The sequence below is a fragment of the Equus przewalskii genome, chromosome 32, assembly GCF_037783145.1.
Source record: "Equus przewalskii isolate Varuska chromosome 32, EquPr2, whole genome shotgun sequence".
Classification (NCBI taxonomy): Eukaryota; Metazoa; Chordata; class Mammalia; order Perissodactyla; family Equidae; genus Equus; species Equus przewalskii.
In genome coordinates, this window is record NC_091862.1 from 13,242,286 (window position 1) to 13,269,586 (window position 27,301).

Sequence of the window (27,301 nt, forward strand, 5' to 3'; positions counted from 1 at the left end):
TACTTATACAGAGGTTATTCTTTGAAACAGAGTCTTCAAGCTTTTCAAATTATTGGGAAGGCAAGTTAACATTTGAGCTATTATTTTTTCTGGTTAATAATATTTGTGTTTTCTTAAATTTTGGTTCAAAAATATGGATATAGCTTTCTAAGGGACAGAATCCAATTCCAGAACTGATAGGTATTAGCCAAAAATCTCAAAATCTTTTGAGTTGATTTCCACAAATTAATGGAGCACTTCCCCCCACCTCAATTTTTTTATTTATTATTTGTAGAGAGTGAGGAGAAGGGGAAAAAGGAATACTCTTACTCAGGGAACAAAATGTTTTGTTGCCAGACATTTCATTCCCCCTTAGTTTCTTATTCTCAGTAAAAATGGCAATGTCTTTCCTAATAAAATCACCTTCTACCTAAAGTATTCAAAAAGAAGATAGACTACTTTAGGTCTATGTCAGTTTACTTTACACAGGAATAACTTAAACATAATTTAAAGAAATTTAGAAAAAACTTTTGTTAATAATTAGTGAGACACAAGGATAGGCCGGCCTGGTGGCGTAGAGATTAAGTTCATATCTTCTGTTTTGGAGGCCTGGGGTTCGCAGGTTCAGATCCTGGGCATGGACCTAACACCGCTCATCAAGGCATGCTGTGGCGGTATCCCACACAAAGTAGAGGAAGATTGGCACAGATGTTAACTCAGCACCAATCTTCCTCAAGCAAAAAGAGGAAAATTGGCAACAAATGTTAGCTCAGGGCAAATCTTCCTCACCAAAAAAAAAAAAAAAACCAGTAGTGATAATAATTAGTGAGGCACAAGGAGCTCTTATCAGGCTATGCTAGGCTACACTTTGGTAGCTAATTAACCCTGAAATCTCAGTGGCTTAACACAGCACACTTTCATTTCTTATTCACACTATATGTTCCGTGCTGCTTGACATGAGAAGGGGAGGGTGCCTCTACTCCACATGGTCACTCAGGGCACTCAGTCAATCAGGTACAGATGATGGAAGCTCCATCACCTTATGGCATCACCATGGCAACAGGGAGCTTCAGGGTTTGCCATTAGAGGGGAAGAGAGAGTGTGGAGCACCTGTACTCTTCTCTAGACTGGAAGTGATGCACGTTACCTCCAGCCAGAGCCCATTGACCAGAACTAGTCACACGGCTTCTCCTAATGACATGGGGCTGGAGGTTTACCAGATGGCCTGGAGAAGAGAGAAAAACTAGACTTAGTGAGCACCAGCAATTTCTTCTTTGATAAATTTTATTGGAAATTCTTGCATTAGGCATCTCTACAAAACAACTTTCCTCCCTAAATTAGTCGCATTTATAATTCCTTATGTTTTCCTAGGTAGGTAAGTTATTTTAATCTTTTTAAATTAATTTCACATGTTTTGCTTGCTGACTTTAGGTAGGAATAAGTAAAACAAGGATTATTGAGAAGGAATTAGTGAAGGTATAGATATAATCAACAACGGAAAAAATGGCCCTCATATGTCCACATGTCTATATATCTATAGATTTTATTTGTATTATTAATAGTATTTTATTATTTATTTTTCTTTTCTATAAAACCATAACTTGAAATTAAATGTAACTCCTAATACAGTGAAGATTGATTGCAAAATCAATTCATGGGATATTGAAGTAGCAACACGAAACTATACTTAGAACAATTTTTTTTTAATACTTAGAACAACTTTAATAGATTGTTTTAAATATATTTCAGACATTCTTTTTTTTTACCATTATATGCTCAACTTTCCCTCAATCTTAATCTCATGTTTCTTTTCCTTCTTGTATCTCATGTTTTTCTCCTTAAATTTCTTTGTCAGTTTATTGAAGTATGTTATCAAACTATATTTTCATATAGTGTACATGAGGAATAAACATGTCTGAAAATGTCCTTATTTTGCTCTCCTAATTGATGTGTGTTTGACTGGTGTTGACGAAAATAATCCATAACCAATCTATAAATGAAAATTTGGGTGAGTTTATTCTGAGCTAAAATGTGAGGATTATAACCTGGGAGAGTCTTTCCACAAAGGAACAGAGCACTCCAAAGAAGTGGGGGTATACAGGGTGGTTATATACCCTCAAAGAGGATGTTTCACATATGATTGAAATGTCCCTTTTACAATAGTCACGAGGCTGCTCTGTCGGCACAGCCATTGATGGAAACGGCAGATAGGTCTGCTGTCTCAGTGAACCCTGCAGAGTGGCAGGTCTGTTGCCTCGAGCTGGGCAGTCACAGATGAGCCCTGCAATCAGTTCCCAGCCTAAGGAAAGATGCTTAATCTTTAAGGAGATGCCAACGTTGGGAGGGGGAGGGAAGTTGCACCTTTATCTCTAAATGTCTAAGCAGATATACAATGCATGCTCAATGACCTCAGTCAGGCCCTTTTGGAAAAAACAGTCAGGCCGAATTAGGTTTATACCAAATGGCTTCCTCATATACTCCAATACATCCTATTGCTTGCCATTTCTATTTTTCACTGGGTATAGCATTTTATGTACAAATTTATCTTCACTCAGAACTTTTAAGGCGTTGCTCCAATATCCTTTAAAATCCCATGTCGCGAATGAGAAACCTGATGTCATTCTTATTCTTGTTCTTTGTGGATAATACTGTTTTATCTGATCTGTAAACTTTTAGAATTCTCTGTATACCATTGAAATTCTGAAATTTCACAAGACATAGTCAGGTGTACATCCTTTTAAATATGTCTAGTTCAGCATTTTGTGGCATAGGAAAATTTCTCTTTTCCTCTCTCTCTGGGCTCTGCTTCCTGCTGTTTTGGTTTCATTCTCTGTTCTCTCTACCAGGTGACCAAGATGGCTGCTGCCAACTCCAGGTTTGCATTGCATTCGTGGCTGAAATCCCAGAATAAGAACAAGTCTCTTTCTCCATACTTCAGGCAGAATTTCCTGATTAGCCTGACTTAGTTCCTTTACTCTTTTCTGAATGGGCCGTTGAGGCAAAGGTGATAAGTACTTTGGTCCATTGACTTCTTATCACCTCTACTGCTACCACTCTGGTCCAAGACACTACCACATCTCTGGATTCCTGCAGTATCCTCTTAACTCCTTTCTCAGTTCACGTCCTTGCTCCCTTCAGTCTCTTCTCAATGCTGGAGACAGAGCTATTAACATGTTTGTCAGATCAAACCCTACGAAGCTGGCCTGTTTCACATCAAGGAAAGCTAGTCTTCAAGAATAGCTTAAAAGACCACCCATGAGCTGTGTAATCTCGCCTCCTGTAACACCTCTGAACTCATCTCCCACCACTCTCCCCCCACTTCTCACTCAGCCTCAGCCATGCTGCCCTCCTTGCTATGCCTTTCACATGCCAGACACACTCCCAGTTCCAATTCAGTCCTTTGCGTGGGCTGTTCTCTAAGCCTGATTGCTCCACCCTTGAATAGCCACAGGCCTTTTTGTCACCTCTTTCAGGTCTTTACTCAAATGTCAGTTATTTAGTGAGACCATTCCTACCCACCCATTTAAAATTATGAACCTCTATAACACTCTCCTCTGTTTTATTTTTCTCCATTTATTTCCATCTAATATACTATACATTTTACTTATTTATCTTGTTAATTGTTTGTCTTCCCCCATGAAATGTAAATCCCATGAGGGCAGGACTTTTTAACTATTGTGTTCCATACTGAATCTTCAGGCTTTAAAACTGTGCCTGGCACATGGTCAGTCAATACACGTTTGATGAATGTATGAATGATTGGCCAGCCTAAGCCACACGCTGGCTCCTGTGTCGGGGAGGTGGGACTGTATGACTGACAGGCCACACAGGGGAAGAAGCAATTCCGTGAAGTAAAGGAACTCGTCAGACAAAAGTTCATAAATCTCCAGTGAAAGATGCTTCTGGTGAGCGTCGAGAGATGAGGGTCCGTGTTAGAGGAGAATAGCGCGAGAATCTGCCTTATTTTTTACTATTTCTTCCTTGGGTTTGCTATTTGGCCATTTTTCTAATTTCATGTGTTGAACCCTTTGCTTATTTGTTTTCATTCCTTCTTGTTTTTTGATAAATGTATTTAAAGTATGCATTTTCTTTTAAAGATGCTGTAGTTGTGTACTCTAAAGATTCAGACGTGTAGTGTTTTCAATTGTGATAAATTCTAAATGTTTCTCATTTGATTTCCTTCTGGATTCAAAACTTTTTTAGTAGTGTGAAATTTAGTTTCTAGACATACAGACTTTTAAAGCTATATTTTCATCATTAAACTCTATAATTAATGCATTATAGTCAGAGAACATAATCTGTGGTGAACTGATTCTGTGAAATTTATCAAGGTGTCCTCTGTAATACAGTACTCTTTCAATTTTTGACAATATACCGTGTATGCTGTAAACGAGTGTATGTTCTCTGTTTCTCAACTATACAGTTCTGAGTATCTGAATTTACTAAGTTGTGTCATTTGAGTCATCTGCATCTCTATTTACCTATTGTAGTCTTAAGCTGTTTATTTATGAGAGATGTGTGTTACCATCTTCAATTGCTGAATTATTGATTTCTCTTTCTAGTTTTATGAGTTCTGGTTGCTTGATATATTTGAGGCAATATATTTATATGTTTACGAAGGTTATATTTTCTGACTTTATTGTTTTATCAATTTATAATCTTTTTCTCCATTATATGTATTTGCTATGAATTTTATATTTTCAGATATTAAAATTGTCAACACAGCTTTCTTTTGGTTTATATTTGCCTGGCTATCTGTTTCCATCTCTTTTTTTTCTGGTTTTCTTCTTTTAGATAACATATTGCTAAATCTTGCTTTTTTTTTTCTTTTGAGGAAGATTATTCCTGAGATAACTCCTGCCAATCCTCCTCTTTTTTCTGAGGAAGACTGGCCCTGAGCTAACATCCATGCCCATCTCCCTCTACTTTTATGTGTGGGACGCCTGCAACAGCATGGCTTGCCAAGTGGTGCCATGTCCATACCCGGGATCCGAGCCGGCGAACCCCAGGCTGCAGAAGTGAAACGTGTGCACTTAACTGCTGAGCCACCGGGCTGGCCCCTAAATCTTGCTTTTTAGAATAACTTTTATTTTGAAATATAGCATGCATTATCTCAAATATAACATACATTATGAATTAGTGCACGAAACAAATTTGTATAGCTTCATGATTTATTGCAAAGCATCAATTCTTGTAGCTACTACTTGAGTCAAGAAATAGAATACTGTGGAGACCCCAAAATCCCTTCTTGTGCCTCTTCCAATAAACAATTCCTGCTTTCGCCTCAAAGGCACCCACTTTCCTGTCATCTGAGGTCGTTATTTCCTTGCAATCCTTTATGATTTTATGACCCAAGTGTACTTCACTGAACACTATGGTCTAGTTTTGCCTGTTGTATTTTTTTATATAAACAGAATCATAAAGCTTATATTCTTTTGTGTGTGACTTCTTTCTCTCCATGTTATGTGACTGTGGGTACAAGTAGTTTTTCCCTTTTTATTGCCAAGTCGTATTGCTTTGTGTGACATACCACAATTTATTTATCCACTTTCCTGTTGATGGACATTCGGGTTGTTTTTAACATTCGGCTATTATTAATAAAGCTGCTAGAAACATTCTTATGTGTGTTTTCAGTGTACGTGAGCGTGCATATCTGATGAACCGACACCTAAGAGTGAAATTGATGGGACATAGACTATGCGTGTGATGAGCTTTAGCTGGCGCTGTCAAACTGGCTTTTTTTTTTGCCAGACTGGCTGCCCTAATTCACACTCCTAGCAGCAGTGTCTGAGAGTCTTCACTGGCTCGACAATGTGATTGACATTTGGTATTGTCAGTCTTAAAATTTCACGATTTTGGTGAGTGTTTAATGGTGTCTCTTTGCAGTTTTGACTTGCATTTCCCTAACTGTTAATGAGGTTAAGCACCTTTTCACACATATATTGGCTAATTGTCCGCCTTTGTGAAATGGCTGTTGAGTCTTTTCTCATTTATCTCTTAGGTTTTCTGCCTGTTTCTTATTGATTTACAGGAGTTCTTAATACATTCTTGTCTTAACACATTCTTATATTATTCTTAATAAAGCCTTGTCTAGGTTATATGTGTTGTACATATTTTTTCTCAATCAGTTGCTTGGTTTTATACTCTCTAATGTTGTCATTTGGTGAATGGACATTTTTTTTAAAGCTTTTTTTTTTTTTTTTTTAAAGATTGGCGTCTGGGCTAACAACTGTGGCCAATCTTTTTTTTTTTCCTGCTTTATCTCCCCAAATCCCCCCTGGTACATAGTTGTATATCTTAGTTGCAAATCCTTTTAGTTGTGGCTGAATGGACATTTTTAATTTGAGTGTGTTCCAACTTATCAAGCTTTTCTTTTATGATTAGAACCAATAAGGAAATGACAGTATTTTCAGTAAATGATACCAAGACAATTGGTTATGAATTTAAAAAATGAAACTTGATCTTTATTTGAAACCATAATCAGAATTCAATTTCAAGTAGATTGCAGATATAACACGAAAGGAGGAACAAAAGAAGTTCTAGAAGAAAAGATAGGATAATATCTTCATGACTACAGAATAAAAAAATTAATAGCAAAAGAATCAAAGCACTAACCATGTTCATCTTTACAATCTCCTCTTCCAATTAATAAACATGATATATCCTTTCATTTATTTAGATCTTAGTTTCTTTCAATAATGTTGTATCTATTTCTTCATAAAAGTATTGCATGTCTTTTGTTGGATTCATTCTAACATATGCGGAATTTTATAATGTTGCCATATAGGTGTCTTCTTAAAAATTATATTTTCATGCTCTTTGTTGCTGGTATGTGGAAATATTACGGATTTTTACATATTGTCCTTGTCTCTAGCAATCCTTCTATGTCCACTTTCTGGTTTTAACAATTCATGGAGATATTTTTTCAAATGTAAAATCACATCATCTAGAAATATTGAGTCGATTTCTTATTTTTTGATCATTTTAACTGTCACTATTCTTTTTACCAGAACTTCTGATACAATATTGTTGAAAGACAGTGAGTGCTTTCGTTTATTCCTAATGTTGAAGGAAAAGGTTTCAAAATGTCACCATGGGGCATACTATGAAGGAATTAAGGACCACCTTGTCTACTGAAAATGGCAGATAAGGGCTTCTTTGTTTTGCCCATGGCAGAAGTTTGGGAAGGGCTTGGATGGGCAATTCATCTCTGATCCACATGGTTTCAGCTGGAGTGTTTGGGACAGAGATGTGCTTCCATGGTCTGTTTTTCATCCACGTGTCTGGAGCCTTGGTTTCTCTTTCTCCACATGGAGCTTCATTCTCCTGGGCCTATCCACATGGCTCGGCTTTTTAAAGCATGGCAGTCGCAGAGTAACTGGACTTTGTGAATGTCATGTGTCTTTCCCTAGATCAAGCGTTCTTTCAGATCTAAAATTCTATGAATTTGAGTCCATGGGGTCACATAAGTTGCAATTAGACATATGTAGTTAATTAAAAAACACTTAATCTAAACTTATGGCATACTCAAATTTCAGTACTATAGAGGAAAGAAAAAAATAGATGATTTCTTATTTTTTGTGATGACAGACTTTTACTTTTGAGGTTAGATGAAGTTATCTAGGGCAATGGGAAGATAGCAGGTGCTTACGTAAGTTGAATGTGAGGAGATAGGTGCAAAACAGTGAGTAGGTGAGGTGTCAGAGAGAAAGAGAGTGCGAAATGAAGACAGTGGGTGGGCCACAGGAAGCTGGGCGGACCACAGGAAGCAGGCTGGAAAAAAAAAAAAAGCCTTTGGCTTTACTTAATTAAAAGCAAGAATAAAACAACCCAAAGACAAATGGAAAATGTCACACGCAAAGTCTATAAAAGGATGGAAACAACAAAAAATAAGCACATATGTGTTCAGAGAAAGGTGAACTGATATGATTGGCTAATTACAATCTACTCTGTAATTTTTATATTATTTCTCAGGACTTCATGCAATAAGATAGTCTAATTAAAAAACAAATAAAAGAGCAAAAAGTTCCTTTTGAAATAAACAGAAAATATTCTTTTGTAAAACTTAGATTTATGGGTTTGCAATTAAAAAATGCTCTATTGAAATCAAAAGAATGTCAAATTAGGGAGACCAAAGGATATTTCAGTCTTTGGTTTCAAGCCAAATAGTGTACTTACATGTTTGTCCACTAGGTGTCTCTTTGCATACATAATATGATTTCAGAGAAAGCTAATCTATTCCTGAAGGTGGTAGTTTACACGGGTTCTGTCAACAATGTCTCAGTTTGGGAATGTTTAAGGATGGCTGTAATTTAATAGTTCTTACTAAAGAATAAATATATATGTCTGGGCTACATCTCTCACTCTTGCTTTAGAAATTTCAGAGACATTAATTCAGAATTGTATGCAGATGCAAAATTCGGGTACTAGCACCAGGGTTGTTGGCCGACTGATACGAACAGAAGCCTTAGATTCAATAGCCTGCCCATTTAGGATTCTGACCAGGAAGTCAGCCCACATTATTTCTGAATGAAGCCTTGGCAAGGATGCTCAGTTCCAAAACAAGCTGCATTTGGCTCTCCAATGTCTCTTTCTAGGAGCTATATTCTTGCTGATCAAATTACCCGGTGGCAGCTGATCTGTAGTCCCACAAGTAGCCCTTTGGGTACAAGGTGCCAGTTATATGAGTCACATAAGACCCCTTCTGAATTATCCAAATTTGGAGTAGTTTACCCACTCCAACTTGTCCTAAAGTAGAGGCAGGGTCAATATAAGTCAACAGATATTTATTAGATGCCTAATGTTTGCCTGGCCCAGAGTGTCTACAAGAATTATTGGACTCATTCATCCTGTAAGCATATAATGAGATTTACTGTTTTCAGAAAAATTAAGCATGCTGCTAAGGAGAATTTGAAAAGATTGTTATAAAAGACAGCACTGCTAATGTGCAAAGGGCCCTGAGCTTGGAGTCTAGAGACCTGAGTTCAGTTCTAGCTTTGTCACTTGCTAGCTGTGTAAACGAGTAGAGCTACCTACTCAGTACGTCAGTTTCTTCATTTATAAAAATGTAGGTAATACCACCTTACAGAGCTGCTGTGAAAACTGAAAACAGTTTACAATAATTCTGCTGAATAGCGTTCTAGGAGCCTCCAAGAGAAGTCACTCTATTCTCGATGAAGACAGCCTTTCCTGTTATTATGCAGGACAGTCCAGCTCCTGATGGTCTCCACTTCTCCTGCCTGATGGGGCCGTGGATCTACCACTCAGAATCATAAGCCCATGACAGTGATATTTCCCAGCGAAAGAGCCAACCAGACAAAGAGGAATTTTGGTTCCAACTCCAGAGCAACGAGTACAAACAGCAGGCAGCTTTTATAGCAGTTTTTCTTTTCCTGGCTTCCTTCCAGCCAGCAATGGCCCTGTGGCAGAGACCACTGCCACATGGGGTATTCCTATTCACTTGTGTGGAAAGAGTGCTCAATGGAAGGTCACTTGGCAAAGCTGAGTTAAGGTGATTGACGGCCTCAGAGCAGCGTGCACTTGGTCCAGATTTCACAAGCAGAAAAATAGACTATCTTCCATAAAGAGAAGATAGATTATTACCCATGTGGAGAAATTTAGGGATGCAGATTGCAGAAAGGTAAGAGCTGTCATCTGCCATTCTTGTCTGGCCCAGTTTAGATCACTGTATCCGCTCTCACCCCCACAGGCTGGGGTGAAGTGAACTTAGGAATCGAGGGTTGTTATGTGGTAGCTGCCATTGTAGGGAACCAGGGTGTGCTTGTGGGGCAGCCTGTAGTGGACCTAATATTTGCTACTTTGCCTAGTAGCTATCAAAGCTTCCTGTGGCCTCATCGTAGGCCTGGAGCCTTTTGTCTACATGATGTAGCATCTTGGGGCTAATACAAACCTTTGAGGAGGCTCCTTGGGTTTAGATCACAAATTTCTTAAGTTGGACCTAAGCACACAGCTAGTTGGGATGTTACAATGACTGGCTCCTAGAAGTTCTTTGCATCTGTCACTGGCCTTGGAGAGGAGGCAGCTGCCATGAAGGTTTTATCTGCGTTGGTCACAAAGCTGCTGCTAGGGTGTGTTTGTGTGTGTGCATCTGTGTGTGTTTGGGGTGTGTGTGTGCAAGTATGTTTTGTGGGGTCCCTGCTTGAACAAATAATTTGAATAGCCACAAGTCAGCGTGCTAGCTCGACTGGATTCTGGAGGTTTGGTGGGAGAAATCACTCACGGGGGCTGGACACCTGGAATCTCAGACAATTGTGGGAACTGAATTAGTCTCATTAGAGATGAGTCCTGGAGCTCTTCTAGCATCTGGTCAAACCCACATGCTGTGAAGGGAAAGCGCTTCAGTTGGGAGCAAGAAGCACAGGGCACATGTGGGCGGTGGCCTGCTATGGTCCCAGAGGGTGATCGACAGAACCCCGCCTGCTTGCCTGAGCCCTAAGGGCACGCTGGGGTGCAGACCATAATCCTTGAAGTTTCAGGTTCTGGAGGCCCACAGAAGGGCAGGAGACTCCAACAGTCTGGAGACGGAAGGGAGCTTTGATCCTCCATAAGGGGCATGGCCAATGGCCATTTGCATTTGGTGCAGCTTTTTCCAGATTGTTCTGGATCTCTTACAGTTTGTCACCTGCTTGTTACTATGGTAAAATGGTTGTTTGGGAGTAGAAATTGACACTATTAGCTTAAAGAAGGGTTTTCTTCCCCCTTAAATTTGTGGATTTTTATGCCTAAGCCTTGATCGTCAAGACTGGCAGCTTATGTGGGAACGCAAGAAGGAAGTGTAAGGAAGAGCCAGTCTCCTCAGCTGATGTATCACAGTACTTTAGTGGTGTTGAAAATGATTTTAATCATCAGAGTTTCTGTTTAAAAAAAGCTGTGTCTCTTAAAACCATCTGTCAGTTCATCCTCAAAGTGGAGAGACAGCAGAAAAGAAATGCAGCAAAATGAGTGGAAAAATTAACCATAAAAAAGAGAAAATAGGGGACCAGCCCAGTGGCGCAGCAGTTAAGTTCACACATCCTGCTTCGTGGCCTGGGGTTTGCTCGTTTGGATCCTGGGTGCGGACCTATGTACCACTTATCAAGCCATGCTATGGCGGGCGTCCCACATATAAAGTAGAGGAAGATAGGCACAGATGTTAGCTCAGGGCCCGTCTTCCTCAACAAAACAAGGAGGATTGGCAGCAGATGTTAGCTCAGGGCTAATCTTCCTCACCAAAAAAAAAGAGAGAGAGCGAGAAGAGAGAAAATAGATCAAAGAGAAAGAATGAGGATTCTTTAAAGCATGTGGGAAATGGATTGGAATCAGAATGACAATAGAGCTTAAATTAGAAAGAAAAAAGTTTGAAAGAATTTGGATAAAACCATTTTTCCTTTTCATAAATTTCCTGGACAAAGTAACACCCCCAGACCATGCCCATCCCATACATCCCTGTGCACATGCTTATGGGAAGGTTCTCTTCCATTTTGCTTCCTCTCTCCTCTGCCTTAATGAGATCTCCTGCTAATTGGCAGAACCAATGGACTATTTCCTGTCCTTTGCTTCTGTATGGTGTGAGCAGAGATGAGTTTTCTCTCCTGCTTCCCGTGGCATTGCTGTGTTGGACTGTCATTGACAGAAGGTGCTCGCTTCCAGACAGTTCTCATTGCGAGCTAAGCTTGCACTTTGTTGCTACATGTATTACAGGATTTTTGATGATGGAGACTCCTGCCTTTAGAATGACCAGCGTTTTCTGTTTCCTCTTTAGCTCTAGTTTCTGGATTAAGAATAAGGCAGGTTGCTTGCCTATGGTCACAGAGTTTCCATAAATCCATTTGTTGCTCTGAGAATGTCTTGTCAAATGCTAGCGCTGTAATTTTAAAGATAAGCATATTACACATGCATCTATGGGTTTTAAAAATTTGCGTTCATAGTTATGTTGTTTTCACATGATTCTGTGAAAAAGAATAAACTTAGCTTGTGGTTTGTTTCAACTGGGAAATCATCTCTAAGTCACAATCAATTGTCTTCTTTTGAAAAACCTTTAGAATGTTAGGCTGGTGCTTATTTTCCTGCCTCATTCCAAAGATTATAACGTTTATTGATGAATAATCAGCATTTACTTTTGGATCAGTTGAACCCATAACTCTCTTTAGTGAATTTTTTTCTTAGTTCTTAAAAAAATGCCAATTATACTAGAAACTGCCTTCTCTCTTACATATTGATATTCTTCATTTGTTTTCTGGATTTAAAATGATACAGGACCAGAGTCCGTATTTCTGAACTTAGCTAACTTACTAAACAGTTTCTAAAATAAACTGGTAGAATAAAATTGCATTTTGTTTGTGCCTAAATCAAAATGGGCTGATGCCTCACCAGTGTCTTAGTCAGCTTGTGCTGCTGTAAGAAAATACCGTAAACTGCGTGGCTTAGCAACAACAGAAATTTATTTCTCACACTTCTGGAGGCTGGAAGTCCGAAATCACGGTGCCAGCGTAGCCGTTTTCTGGTGGGAGACCTCTTCTGGGTGGCGGATGGCTGATTTCTCCTTGTATCTTCACATGGTGGAAAGAGACTGAGCTAGGCTCTCACTTCTTATAAGGCACTAATCGCATTTATGAAGGCTCTACCCTCACGACCTAGTTAACTCCTCAAAGCCCCGCCTTCAGATACCATCACACTGGGAATTAGATTTCAGCATATGAATTTTGGGGGACACAAACCTTCAATTCATAACAGCCAGTATATATTAAGGAAAACCTCTTTTGAAATTAACTTTATGATTCACTCGGTAATGAAATGTGTTTTCCACTTTTCAGTTACAGACTTCATCAGAAATATATTTTACTCCACTTCACAAACAAAAAATTATTAATGATCTCATCATTTTGGCTAGATGTCATGTTGTGGTATGTTAAGGAATGGTTCTTTAAAGGAGGTAACTGTGTCAAATATACTGGGAAAACTGTTCCTTTCAGCTCTGAAACAAGGTACCAAAAATGTCTCTAGGAGAGCTGGTTAGGGAGTTTCATCAGCCTTGAAGGATGAAAGCCATTTCATCTGATGGAACCTGTTATCACACTTGCTCAAACTCTTTCTTTGTGTGCTAATTCCATTAGGAAGGATAGTTTTCTATAACAAAGCTATTTCCAGGTAATTGCTCCCATTCTAGGTAATTGCTACCACTTACTGAGCATGCACTGTGCCTACATGTTTCCCGTATGATATTTCATTTAATTCTCCCCCAAACCCTACGAGTTGGTTTTTATTATTTCTGTCTAAAAGATGAGGTATCTGCTATTCAGGGAAAATAAGTGATTTTCATAAGTTTCCACATTTAATGAGTGGCAGAGTGAAAGCTGTTTTACTCTAATCCATATGTGTGCAGTAGTTTTAAAACTTTTTTTTCAGTTTTGTACCCATAAAATAATTTGCAAACCCTATGTACTCTATTACACTTTAAATTGTCACCTAGAGATTTTATTGTATGTTTAAATAGGTGCAATTGATGTAACTTCTGGCATATTATAAATCTTAATAGTAAAAATGTTACATTTCGGGACTGGCCTGGTGGTGCAGCGGTTAAGTCCGCACGTTCCGCTTCTCAGCGGCCTGGGGTTCGCCGGATCGGATCCCGGGTGTGGGCATGGCACTGCTTGGCAAAAGCCATGCTGTGGTAGGCGTCCCATATGTATAAAGTAGAGGAAGATGGGCATGTATGTTAGCTCAGGGCCAGTCTTCCTCAGCAAAAGGGGGAGGATAGGTAATAGTTAGCTCAGGGCTAATCTTCCAAAAAAAAATAAAAGATTACATTTCTCTTTAACTATAACTTATGCAACACACATATCATTTTTTTTAAGTGTCTTTTGAGTTTTAAATTTTACATTGTTCTGTTTTTTTCCTGGAACTCTTATTTTCATTCCATTATTCCATGGATTTTTATACAATTATCTAATATTTTTATGCTTGAAAAGCTTTTACTGATAATTCTATCATATGTTTCAGCAAAAAAATATGTATTGAAGCCAAAATTCATGTTAAATTTTTTGGGTGACATAATTCTTTAAGCCATAAAAGATTTCATTTGGAGTGGGTTATCATTACAAATACTATTGGTACATAATTTAACATATAGCATGACTATGTTACATGTTTTGACAAATAATGGTTAATACAAGAGGTAAATATTTTTATTGACAATGCCTTGTTTAATGAGGTAGACAAGGCATTCCCCTAGTTATGGAACATATCCATGGATGAATATTATTTATTGCTAGAATGAGAGAGAGTTCAGAACCAATTTTAATATTATTTTTGGCTTTTATTTTGGCTTGTATATATGCAAGCACTGAAAACTATTTTTCACATAAATAAATAGGTGAGAGTGGAGCATTTTTTGAACTTTTTCCAAGAATATGCCAAATACCAGACAGTGGTCTATCACAACTTCTTTTAATCATTAACAGCCAATTAAAATAGATTTTTCTTTAATTTTGTTGAAAGCAGAGAATAGGAAATCTCTTGATTTGTGAAAGTTATTTGTTATCCTGCCATTAGGGTCTTATACACTTTTAATTCCCAGGAATTATGCAAAAATCCTTTATCAAGATGTATCAAATAACTACTACTTCTTCCTTCAACTCTCTCACTTAGAGTCTTAAACTGATATTCTCAGAAAGGGTTGGGAATATGGAAAAATTATTACTTTTAAGACACCCTTGCCAGCATCATTATTATTTTCCATAAGCTGCTTTTATTGTGTGCTTTACACATATTTTTGTCAACATCTTGGAGCTACATATTTAGCTTTTCAGTATATAGATGCCATATGATGTATAACATGGTTAGCTGAGCTGGTTCTCATTGTCCAAACAAAAAGCAAATGTATTTACATGGCTCTCCATGACCACCATTTCAATTCCTAATTCCTCTGGATTATGGCTATGTGCTTTGTATGGAAGAGGAGAAACAAGAGTTGAGCTGAGATTATTTTGATGATTCTTCTGCCCCAAGTTATTTGAATCATTTTGGTGAAATTTTAGATTTCATATATGTCAACTACTTCAAGAAATAAAGTATCGAAACTCCAAAATCATTAAGTGAATACACACATATAGCCTCCACAAAGGTACACCATCCAGAGGTCCCCTTTCTCATTCACCCCTGCTTGAACCACTGATTCCATATTATTTCTATCCTTTTTTCTTTTTTTTTTGCTGGGAAAGATTCACCCTGAGCTAACATCTGTTGCCAATCTTCTTCTCCCTTTTTTTCCTCTCCAAAGCCCCAGTACCTCATTATATATTCTAGTGGTAACTCCTTCTAGTTCTTCTATGTGGGCCACCACCACAGCATGGCTACTGACAGACAAGTGGTGTAGTTCTGTGCCCAGGCTGCTGAAATGCAGTGTGTCAAACTTTAACCACTAGGCCATCAGGGCTGGCTCCCATTTGCTCTTTGATTCGGGAAGTCTGACATCAACAGTTTCATTTCCTTATCTTGCAGATGAAGAGGGAGATTTCTAATGGGATATTCATGATGGCAATATTGCACGGAACAAACAAATTTGGAATTCATATGTTGTCTTCATAGAAACTTACATAGTGTTTAGTGCTTATATTGTTTGTATTTTTAATTCATTTACTCAAGAAATGTCTACTTAATCACCTGTATACAGAGACTGAGGATACAGCAGTAAACAAGTGAACAAGATAAGACACAGGGCCTGCCCTCAGGTAGGTTATACTATAGTGGGGAGGCAGATGTTAAAGAACAAATTACAAAATTAATAATTCAGTACAATTATGAGAACTTCTATGAGTAAAAGATAAGGTGCTATGAGACCACATGAAAGGGGATTGATCTCTCATAAGGATAAGAATAAGAAAGGGACAGCTTTCTTGACTAAATGACATTTGGTCTGAGGGCTGAAAGATTAGACAGTATAAGCCGTCCTGAGTGGGGGCTGTTGAAGAACAGTATGCACGAAAGTTCTAAGATTGGTAGGAACCTGTTGAAGGAATTTTAAAGAAAGCCAGTGAGTCAGGAAGATGGAAAGGAGGAGACATGGAAATGATTCAAGATGGCGCTGGAGAGGAGGCAGAAGCCAGGTAGTACAAAGCCTTCCTTGTAGAAGATTTTCATGATTTTGGTCTTTATCTCAACACCAATGACCACTGTAGAGATTTAAGGAAAGAGATGAATAGTCAGATGTACATTGAAAAAAAAGCTGAGACATAAAGCTAGGAGTTCCTGCAGTGGTCCAAGAGAGAGGTGCTATTGCCTTGGACTAGGGTGGTAGCAAGAGATATAGACAGAGTGGACACACCTGAGAGGTCTTTAGGAGGTAAAGAGGTACAATACATACATGAGAAATATTCCTCAAGATCCAAGGAAGGCTTGATATCAGTGACTAGAGCAGTATATTTTTTCCCTTTGTCTGCCATCACCTCCTGTCAATTCCATGCTTGTTTTACTATTAGAAAGCTGACTGAGTAAAGGGGTTCGGAATTCCACTGAAATGATAAAGTTGTCTGATGATGCGATCTATTAGTTTCAAAAATCATTTTGACAACTCTTGCTAAGCTGTGTGCTTTACTGGGCTGGGCCCTAGGGCATGAAGAACACAGTGTCTCGGCCTGTACTTTTGACATTCTCATTGTCCAACCAGGGAGATCTATCTGCAGCATCATGGTACAATATCACAGCCAGGAAGGAGTTAGTTATGAACAACCCCTGTGGGAGACTTTGGGGGAGCCAGGATGGTGCTGTGGTGGTTAAGAGAGCAGATTCTGGAGTTGGGGTTTGAATGTGGAAATATCCCTTTACTAACTTCCTCATCTAAATTGCCTAAATTGCCTCATCTAAGACATGGGTCTAATAATAGTAGGTTATTCATAGGTGGTTCTAATAATCGTATTGCATGACATGTGAAAATCATCAATTGGCTGGGCACGTAGTAACTGCTTATTAAATGCAATAAATTTAGCAATTATATTATTACAGGGGAAGAGCCAGTTAGCCATCTGGGTAGAGTCAGAAAAGGTTACACAGTGATGCTTTATATCACATTTAAAGGGTGTATATAGTTGACCTTTAAGAAATGCATGCTTAAAGAATGAATATGTTTTATGACAATAAGATAATTTATTGAGCATTTATTCCATATTAGGCTCTGCTATGAGCATTATGAAGATATTTTCTTACTTAATTCTTATCTGACCCTAAAGGAAATACTATTATTAGGTCCATTTCATAGATGAGAGTCCTGAGGCCCCAAAACATTAGTTACTTGCCCAAGATGACACAGTAAATCGCCAAGCTGGGACTTTAAATCCAGTCCAGACCAACCAAAGCTTTGTTCTTGACTCCTACTTGTTCTACAGGATTCTCTACGTAAAGTGCTTCTGACTTCAAGCTAGCTTTTCCTTATTAGGTATTCACTCAGTCAGATGGATACCAAAAATACATTGCTATAAGCAGTCAATAAGATATTTACAGTGTTTTATCTGAACATTTTTATTTTACAAATAAATACTTATTATAGAAAATAAATACATAAAGGAGTAAAATATAAATTACTGGTTTCTTCAACTCTCATACATAATTATTGTACATATTTTGCTGTAAATATCTTCAGACATTTTCCCCCAATGTATTGATATATAAGTTGGATGTATATAAACCTATATTTTTATGATAAAAATGAATGGGGTCACACTGCTCATGGTTTTACTACTTTTTCATTAAGGATGTATTGTAAAACTCTTTACCTGTTTGGTATGGTCATGCTTAGTGTAGTTGATGGCACTTGGGAAAGACTCAGCAAATGCCAGTGGCCATTGTGATTGTGATTGTCATCAACATCATCATCTTGATAAATTGCCCTCTAGAAATGCTGTAATAATTTGACATCCCAACAACAACAAATTATTCTTTTCAACACACCTCCACCAAACTTGGCGTCTATCACTTAATTTTTGTGTGTGCCAGTCTTGAAGATTAAAAACGGAATCATGTTGTTTTATTTTGAACTAATTTTATTACTAATGAGGTTAAACATTAGTCATTTTTATTTTTTGAATTTTCCTTCACTTGTTATTCTGTTAGTTTGCTTATTATTTTCTTATTGGTGTGTAAGAACTCTTTTATATTATGATTCTTTTTTTTTTTTCTTGATTTTATTTTTTCCTTTTTCTCCCCAAACCCCCCCGGTACATAGTTGTATATTCTTCGTTGTGGGTCCTTCTAGTTGTGGCATGTGGGACGCCACCCCAGCGTGGTTTGATGAGCAGTGCCATGTCCGCGCCCAGGATTCGAACCAACGAAACACTGGGCCGCCTGCAGCGGAGTGCGCGAACCCAACCACTCGGCCACCGGGCCCACCCCCTATATTATGATTCTTATATATGAAGCGTATATTTCAAATATTTTCACTAGGTTGTGATTTGATTTTTTATTTAGGTTTTAGTGTATTTTTAAAAATAAATAAATAAGTTAAAAACTAAATAATTAAATGCATCAGTCTTTTTTATTGTAGCTTTTCTCTTGGGCATTTTACAAATAACTATTTTATTCATATCTATGTAATATAACTATGGCATTTTTGACATTAATAAGGGGTACCTATTCTTCAAAATTTGGGAACCATTGGTATAAGAAATAAAAAGTCATATGGAGTATGGATCTGTGTTTGTGGTACCACTGTTAAATTGAAAGGCTCTCTGCTTTGGGGAGAGTTTCAGTGGCTTGTGGATGTGTAACAAGTTTCTTGCTTGTCAACATCTGAAAATATGAGATTTTTTCCTTTTTGTTTTCATCTGCTTTTCTTGAAACCACAGAACGTCTTGTTTTTCAGGTAATCCACTACAAAGTGCAATACATCAAAAAGGGCTCAGCTTCATATTAAAGCTGGGACTTCTGGGGCAGAGGGATTAGTTACATTTTTGAAATTGTTTAAATTCCATCAGAATAATAGTAACAGATCAAATATTTCCATACCTTACATTGCATTGTTCATCATGAGGAGGAAAATATTTTCACTTTTCAAAGATGTATGTTTATATATAATAACAATTTAAGTATGTAAATAATATACATGTTTTGCTATAGACTTGAAAGAATACTGACAAATGTGCAGAAGAAATTCTGGCTTACTTTATGAACTCAGTTTTAAACAGCTGGCTTACTGAGTTCTGCATTAAAAGGCCATTTAATGAATTGCTTTTATTGTGAAATTCATCAGTCAAAATAGAAATGCCTTTTCCTCTGTCAGAGAGATATACACTGTTATGAACATTTGCATCTCACATTTAACTGAAAATCTTTTTTCTCTTCTAGCTTTTGTTTTTGCCCATTTGACATCATACATGGCTACTGATGGCAATGTTCTTGTAAGTACCCTTTGGAACACCTCAGACTTTAGATATTAATTATCAGTTTGATGAATGAGTGAAAAAGTAGACAAGTGGATTTTAAGTTTGGCCAGCTATTTATTGTCCTCCATTTCACTAGCCACAGTGGAATTAAGTGATCTTTTTACTAGATCATTCTAATGACCACCAAGCATTAGTGTAAGACTCCTAGCTATTTACTTTTAAAAATCAAGAAACATAACTCCGATTTTAATGTACTGTATATAAATTATCTGTGTTTTACATTAACTATGGTACTAGTGCAACCTCTCACGTCAAGGCAGGTTGTAGTAACAGTAATGGAGAAATTGAGTGAACTAGACAGTTTCTGGAAGGGACACCTTACTGAAAAGCAGGGCAGCTGGTTAATTCTCTGCTAGCTTTTTTAACACTTTCATGTCCCGGAAATAGAGAAGGCAACGTGAGCACTTTAATTCTGATGCTAATTCTAAATGAGGAAAAGCTTGCTAGTGATGAAAAGTGGTGGGAACTTTGGGAAACAGGACTGCAGCAAACTGAAAATGAAAACACAAATTACAGTCAGTTATATACCCTCGAAGTTCACCATCTAAAACTTGCGGAAAAGGCAAGCGTTATCCCTTGGCATGAATGGGTGGGTGGTGTTTGATGATAGAAATGTGAATAATCACAATGAAGATAAAGAAGAGAAACAACTAAGAATAAATGTGGCCTCAATGAAAGACTTTTGCTAGGATTAGATGTAAAGACATATGTATAGGATGTTAAAGGAGGGTCCTGTGGTCAAGGGCAAAAACAAATGGATATTGTAGATCTGTAAAAATAGAGCCAGGAAGACAGGTTCAGAGGTTCCAAAGTTTATGAAAAATTGTAAAAAGAAAAAGTTCGTGTGATTATAAGCACATGTGTATGTGTTATATGGAACAAAGAAATGAAAAGGAAGAAGTAGAATTTTTTTACCCTTGAGGATGGTAATGCCGTTTTTATTTCTTACATTGCTTCACCTTTTCCACTGAAAGAATGTCGTCTTCCAACTGGAATCAGTTCATGTTACATGCTTAAGAAGAAATGGAAATTAAGATAATTAGAGAGCACCTAAGCACTTTACATTAGTAAATTCATTCATTCATTGAAACATTCATTTGATGTTCACTAATTGCTTCTGACTCAATCGTGCATCAGCCACTGTACAAGATAAGAACTGGAGATTTAATCGTGACTCGAAAGAAGTTAAAATCTCCACATTTTAAAAAGGGTATAATCCTGGATATTAGAACAAAGATTTCAGATGTGATTCTCAAAAGACTATCATCCATACAAAGACATATCCATATAATTCCCAATCTGGAGCTGTTAGCACCGTAATATGTAGCCTGGGTCCCCTTGGAGCTGGGCACAAGTGGATTCTGTTCTCACTGGTGGGACCTCTGGCTATTTATGGTCTTTCTCATTTCATGAGCCATCCTCCCCTCCAACACTCAGTCAGCCCAGCTCTCCTTTTGTGTTTATTTACCTGTTCCTTTTGTCTCACAGCGATCAGCCGTACTGCTTAATGCCTCTCTTAAGCATTTCTTCAGCTGCTTTTCAGTGGTTACCCTACTTTATCTTTCCGTTCAGAGAATTAGTTCAATTTTCTGCTGTCATTTGTTCTCTAAATAAAATGTAGCACAGGAGACCTATTTTTATGCTAGGTAGCTTCAGTAGGCTTGGCACATTTGACCTAATCACATCCCGAATTACACTTCATTTCCAGTAAACTAACGTTTATTGAGCTGTGTGCGCTGAGCACTCTGCTTGGCACTGAGGTACGAAGATGAGGAGCTTACCATGTCGGGGGAAGAGTCACACTTTTAAGGCACTTCATTGATCCTGACCTGATAGTTGTCATTGAGGTTGGCTTGGTAAATGATGCTAATAAAACTCTCCAAGAAAGTAGATTCTGAGCATTTGAAGTCTTATGTATATGCTGGAATAACATTGCTCTCTTTTGTTAAGCTGAGTTGTTTGTTATCTGATAGTATTCTTTTTTCTTCTCTGAAGGGAAGCAGCAGAATTTTCAAAGCTAAAGCTTCACAGAGAAGCAAAAATATTAACTCATCAAGCTCTGTTGGTTTTACCTCCTATATATTTCTCCCCCGTCACAGACCCAACACTTGCCCTTCCCTCCGCTCTCTGGGCTCTTTGCCTCTGCCCCTGCCTGCCTCCAATCCATTTGCCACACAACGGCCAGAGCGAATTTTCTTAAATGCAAATCTGATTGTGCCGCTCACCAGCTGGCATCTGTGTAATGAGTTCCGATCGGCTTTCAGATAAACTTCATACTTTCAGACATAACTTACAAGGCCCTGCATGAGGTGACTTTGACACTCCAAATGTGGATCTCTCCCCACACTCTGTGGTCGATGCCTGCTGGACTGCACCCGCATCCTGTATCAGAGTCTCTTGTGCTCAGGTCTTTATCTTTCAGGTCTTTGTTTTTATCAACTCATGGGGTGCCTTCCCTGACTCCCCACTTCTGGGTAAGTGGCATAATGGGGTACATTATAGCACATATGTGCAGATTCCATTGTCTTCATCCAATCCTCTATCTTCTGTATTTGCTTGGAAACTGTGTGAGAGCCTGCTTACTGTTGAATCTCTGGTCCTTGGCACCGAGTATTTGTGCCATAACTGGTGGTTGAATAAACAAAAGCCATAATTTGCCAAATTGTGGCTTGAAAGAAAGAATTAGCATATCACCTTTAGGGTCTGGGTGATAGCTTGCTGGGAAATCTTCAACATGATTAGATTTGGTAAAAATCCCTAAACATCTCTAAGAATCCATTTGTGTAGTCCTCGATATTTATAAGGCTTGTGGAACATTGCTGAGGTCATAACAAAGTATTATACACTGAATCAGTGTGGCTTAGTTTTCTTTGATGATTAGTTTCTCACTGAATAAATAAATAGAAAGATAAATAAGTAGATAAATAAATAAATAAATAATGACTAGCATATGTGAATTTTAAAGACTTGATAAAAAATTTCTCTGGTCCCAGATTTTAGTAACAATGTTTTAACTAAGGAGAGAAAACAGCCTTAATTTAAAGATGACAAGGCTCAGAGAGAATGTGACATATCGTATCTTTTCCCATTGTGCATAGTTTTTTTACCTAAGACTTCTGAGATTTATTACTTTCAGGGATGGTTCTGGTGGGAAAGAAATGTCAGAATTATCTTAGCTCAAAACTTTATGACAGTGTTTTCTCAAGAATTCTTTTAAATAAAATTCTTTCATTGCATATTGCCTGAAAATACAATGTCTAGTGAAAACTTTTTTCTGAAACAAAAGTCTCGGCATCTAAGTCAGGCTGACTTTGCCCTGTTTTCATACTGATGAGGACCAGCTCAGTGACTATGAATGGACACTTGCTTCTGGCACTGCCAACTGTCTGGGGAATAGATTGCTGGGTAGGGACTTGTTAGCTACCAGTGGAAAAATTCTGTCCCTTCTCCCAGCCCCCGTCCTCCTCTTAATGCATTCCTATTTCTTGGGTTCCAGATTCTTAGTATTTGGAGGATATGGTTAAAACAGGATGCTGGAGAAAGTTACTGTGGTTTTTGAGGAAATAGTACTTTAGACAGAAGCAGATGTTTATTTAGAACGAGTCCATTTTACCTTTAAGGAAATACCAAAGGTCAACTCTCCAAGTGGGTTCAAATTTAGTGTCAGCCAATCCCAGGGGCTTTTCTCTGTGTATCTGCCTCTGTGGAGGTAAGAAAGGTGTTGGAGCAACTTTCATGCTGCTTAATTCCGCTGATGTTATTGGTGTTCAGCTCTGAGTAATCAAGCGGTGGATGGCTTTCCAGATATTTGGTAAGTCTCCACTTCGGCCGGTCACTACCAGTAGGACATCATAGGAAGTAAAAATTGATATGACACAGTTAATCTTTTGGTAAACATGTATTAAGTGCTCTCTGTGTATCAGGCACTGGGCTAGGTTTTGAAGTCATGACGTGTTCAAGACCATCAGTTCTGTCTTGAAGTCTTGGCCAATCATTGACTCTAAACAGAGTTGTCGTCATTCAACTACAGAGCTAATAAAAGAAATGTGATGAAGTAAAAAGTGACATGAACAGAGGAATGATTGAGTAGATGTGTGGGAAATGGGAAAAGGCCTCTTTGAGATTACTCACAGGTTATGGGCTGGACCATCGGGTGGATAGTGTTACCACCATGTATGTACCACACAGATATATAGACAGATAAATTATAATGTCCATTTAAGACGCATCAGCAAAATGTGGGAATACAGAAGACAGAAGAAGCAGAATAGCAGAGTTAAACGATATGCTCCAGAATCCCAGTCGGACTGGCCTGGGTCCCATTCTTGCCTCTGCTACTATTTATGTGTGATCTGAGGGGAAGTTACTTAACCAGACCAAGATGAAGTTCCTCATTTGTGAAAAGGAAGATGAAAATAGTACCTCTCATGAAGATATTTGGGAGATAATATAAATCAATTATTATAGTGACTACAAATAAATAACACTGAGTGAATATAGGATTCTTATAAGAGCTAAGTGCCTTGTAAAGTTAGAGACAGCTTCATGATGGAGATGGCTTGTGACCTGGGTCTGAAAGGATGAGTCAGATTTAACCAGATGGAAAATGAGGGAAAGGAGTAAAGTATTCAAAAGTGTGAATGTGTTAAAGTGCCTGACATTTCTTCAGAATAAAAAAGAATTTAAGGTGCCAGAAGAGGAAACAGACAGATGTCTTGGTGGTATATTGAGGTTACTATGGGAAGAGACTCGCTTGTCATTTGGATTACGATCTTAAGATGGAATCTTAGAAAGGAGATGACTGCCTTCCATTCAGTAATGGTCCGGGGAGTTCACACTTTGACACTGCTCTGCTGAAAACATAGAGCAATGAAAGACAAAGAGAAACATAGAACACCAAAAAAGCACAGCTAGGCTCAAAAATACAACAGTCATCTCTGTGAGTCAGAAATGAAAAGCAGCGAGCATGCCTGAAGCTCTGGGCCTGTTGGGCACCTTGTCTGGAGGCAGGAAGAAGATTGCCTTCTGCCCCAGTTTAAAGGGGTAACAATTCTCCACTAAATGTGAGAAGAGCTACATTCACTTTTTTCCCCCAGGCATAGTCTCTCTCTCTCTCTTTGTTCTTTTTTTGGTGAGGAAGATTCACCCTGAGCTAACATCTGTTGCCAATCTTCCTCCACTTTATAGGTGGGTCACTGGCATGGCATGGCTGATGAATGGTGTAGATCCATGCCTGAGATCAGAACCCATGAAGCCCAGGCTGCTGAAGTGGAGTGTGCCAAACTTAACACTAAGCCATAGTGCCAACCCCCCACCCCTGGCCTTTTCTTTTAATTGGAGAATAATTGAAATACAATATCCTATTAGTTTCAAGTACACATCATAGTGATTTGATATTTATATACATTACAAAATGATCACCATGATAAATCTAGATACCATCTGTCACCGTGCAAAGTTATTACAATATTATTGACTATATTCCTTATGCTGCACATTATATCCCCATGACTTATTTATTTTATAACTAGAAGTTTGTGCTTCTTCATCCCCTTCAACTCTTTCACTTGCCCCTCAATCCATCCCTGCTCTAGTGTCCACTCGTTTGTTTCCTGTATCTATGAGTCTGTTTCTGTTTGGTTTTGTTTTTTCATTTGTTTTGCTTTTTAGATTCTATAAATAAGTGAAATCATATGGTATTTGTCTTTCTCTGTCTGACTTATGTCACTTAACATAATGCTCTCTAGGTCTGTTCATGTTGTTGCAAATGGCAAGATTTCATTCTTTTTTATGGCTGAGTAATATTCCATTGCATATATACACACCATATCTTCTTTATCCATTCATCTATTGATGGACACTTAGATTGTTTCCATATCTTGGCTATTGTAAATAATGCTGCAATGAACAGAGAGGTACACCTATCTCTTTGAATCAATGTTTTTGTTTTCTTTGAATAAATATTCAGATGTGGAATTGCTGAATTGTTTGCTTCTTGATGATAATGGGGGCTTCTTGATGATAATGGGGGCTTCGCCACTTGTGAAAGGGGCTAAAGATAAAAGGAAAAACAGTTGCCAAACCACTGTCTGGGGTTACACAGTTAGTCGAAGGCCTAGGAAAGGAGGCAATAGGGACACAGTGTCAAAACCAGGAAATGAACCTAGTCACCAGCTGAATTAGCCACTGGATATCAAATTCTCCATAACTGCCTCAGAACGTGATTGTAGGACTGATTCCACACCAAGTGGAGGCAACCTCCAAACTACTAAAGAGGGAGTCATGAGCACAACAGAGGAGATGGGGAGAGAGAAAGAGATTCTGTAAACTTAAATTCTAAAATAGATTGAAAAATGCTAAGAAAGGAAGCCTATAGAATAAAAAATTGGATGATATCTCTATTTTATGTGAAATCAATTTTTAAAAGCCTGATAGAAAAATTTAAATGTGAAGCTCAAAGAATCTTTTAAAAAACTTTGAAGGAAAATTAAGCACAAATGAAAAAGTAAAAAATATAAGTGGGTTTTGAAAAAATTTGGAAGTATTAGAAAAGAAGATTTATTCTTTGAAAGAGAAAGCTCAATAAATGGCATAAGTTTAACACTGGACACTTTCAAAAAGAATATTAGTAAACTGAAAAATTTAGAGGCTGGCCTGATGGCAGAGTAGATAACATTTGCATGCTTTGCTTTGGCGGCTGGGGGTTCGCAGGTTTGGATCCCAGGCACAGACCTAGCACCACTCATCAAGCCATGCTGTGGTGGCATCTCACATAAAATAGAGGAAGATTGGCACAGATGTTAGCTCAGGGACAATCTTCTCCACCACACACAGAGAAAAATTTATATAGGACACACATGGCACAGAGAGATAAAAAGATTAAAAATTAAGAAAAAGAAACTCATATATATCTAACAGTACTCCCAAAAGAAGAGAATGAGGAAAATTGCAGGAAAGCACTATTTGAATATCTGCTAATTTTCCATGCTTGAAAAAGGATACAAATTATCCCATCAAAAGTTCATTCTGAGGATTGAGCAGTATAAATAAAAATAAACTTACAACTAGATACACTGTAACAAAGCTGCAGAATACTCAGAGTGATAAATATGTCTTATAAGAATGAAAAGGTAGATGACAGACTGCTGGCAGAGATCTCATCAATATAACAGATGCTGGAAGACAAATGATTGAAGTGTTCAAAGTGCCAGGTGGAAACAATTTTATACTCAGCGAGACTAATACTCAATTTTGAGGACTAAAGATATTACAGTACACATAACAACTAAGAGAATTTACTACTCACAAACCCCCACTAGAAGAGTTGTTAAAGGAGGTACTCTAGTAAGAAGAAAAAATGAATCCAATGAGAAGATATGTGATAAAGGAAACAAAAGCAATCACAGAAACTGATAAACTAGGAGCTGGCCCTGTGACTGAGTGGTTAAACTTCCAAGCTCCACTTCGGCAGCCTGGGGTTCCACTGGTTTGGATCCTGGCCATGGACCTAACGCTGCTCATCAAGCCATGCTGAGGTGGAGTTCCCACATAGCAGAACCAGAAGGACCTACAGCTGGAATACACAACTATGTACTGGGGGGCTTTGGGAAAGAAGAAGAAAAACTATTGGCAAGAGCTGTTAGCTCAGGGCCAATCTCTAAAAAAAGAAAGAAAGAAAGAAATTGATAAAATATGTCATGTCACTAAATGTAATTACCTATTGGTGAATAATGATAATAATCATAACATTTTTAATGGGAAAATAAAAATATAAACTATGATAACAAGAGAGAAGGCATTCAAGCATGAGTTAAAATGTGCTGAATTACATGTTATACTCATGATGAATTTTGAAATACTTGAGTATCAGAGGAATAACGTGTAAGGAAAAG

The 27,301-nt window shown here is 38.0% G+C and overlaps 1 protein-coding gene across 7 annotated transcripts in view; it reads left to right on the plus strand.

The window, feature by feature from the left end:
• Positions 1-27,301, plus strand: part of IPCEF1 (interaction protein for cytohesin exchange factors 1) — a 171,673-nt gene that overhangs the window by 66,867 nt on the left and 77,505 nt on the right. For all 7 annotated transcript variants that reach the window (XM_008529096.2, XM_008529099.2, XM_008529097.2 and 4 more), the window contains one exon: positions 19,312-19,364. In XM_008529096.2, coding sequence (XP_008527318.1) covers positions 19,341-19,364 — 24 coding nt within the window. In that variant the 5' untranslated portion in view covers positions 19,312-19,340. The remainder of the gene's footprint in view (positions 1-19,311; positions 19,365-27,301) is intronic.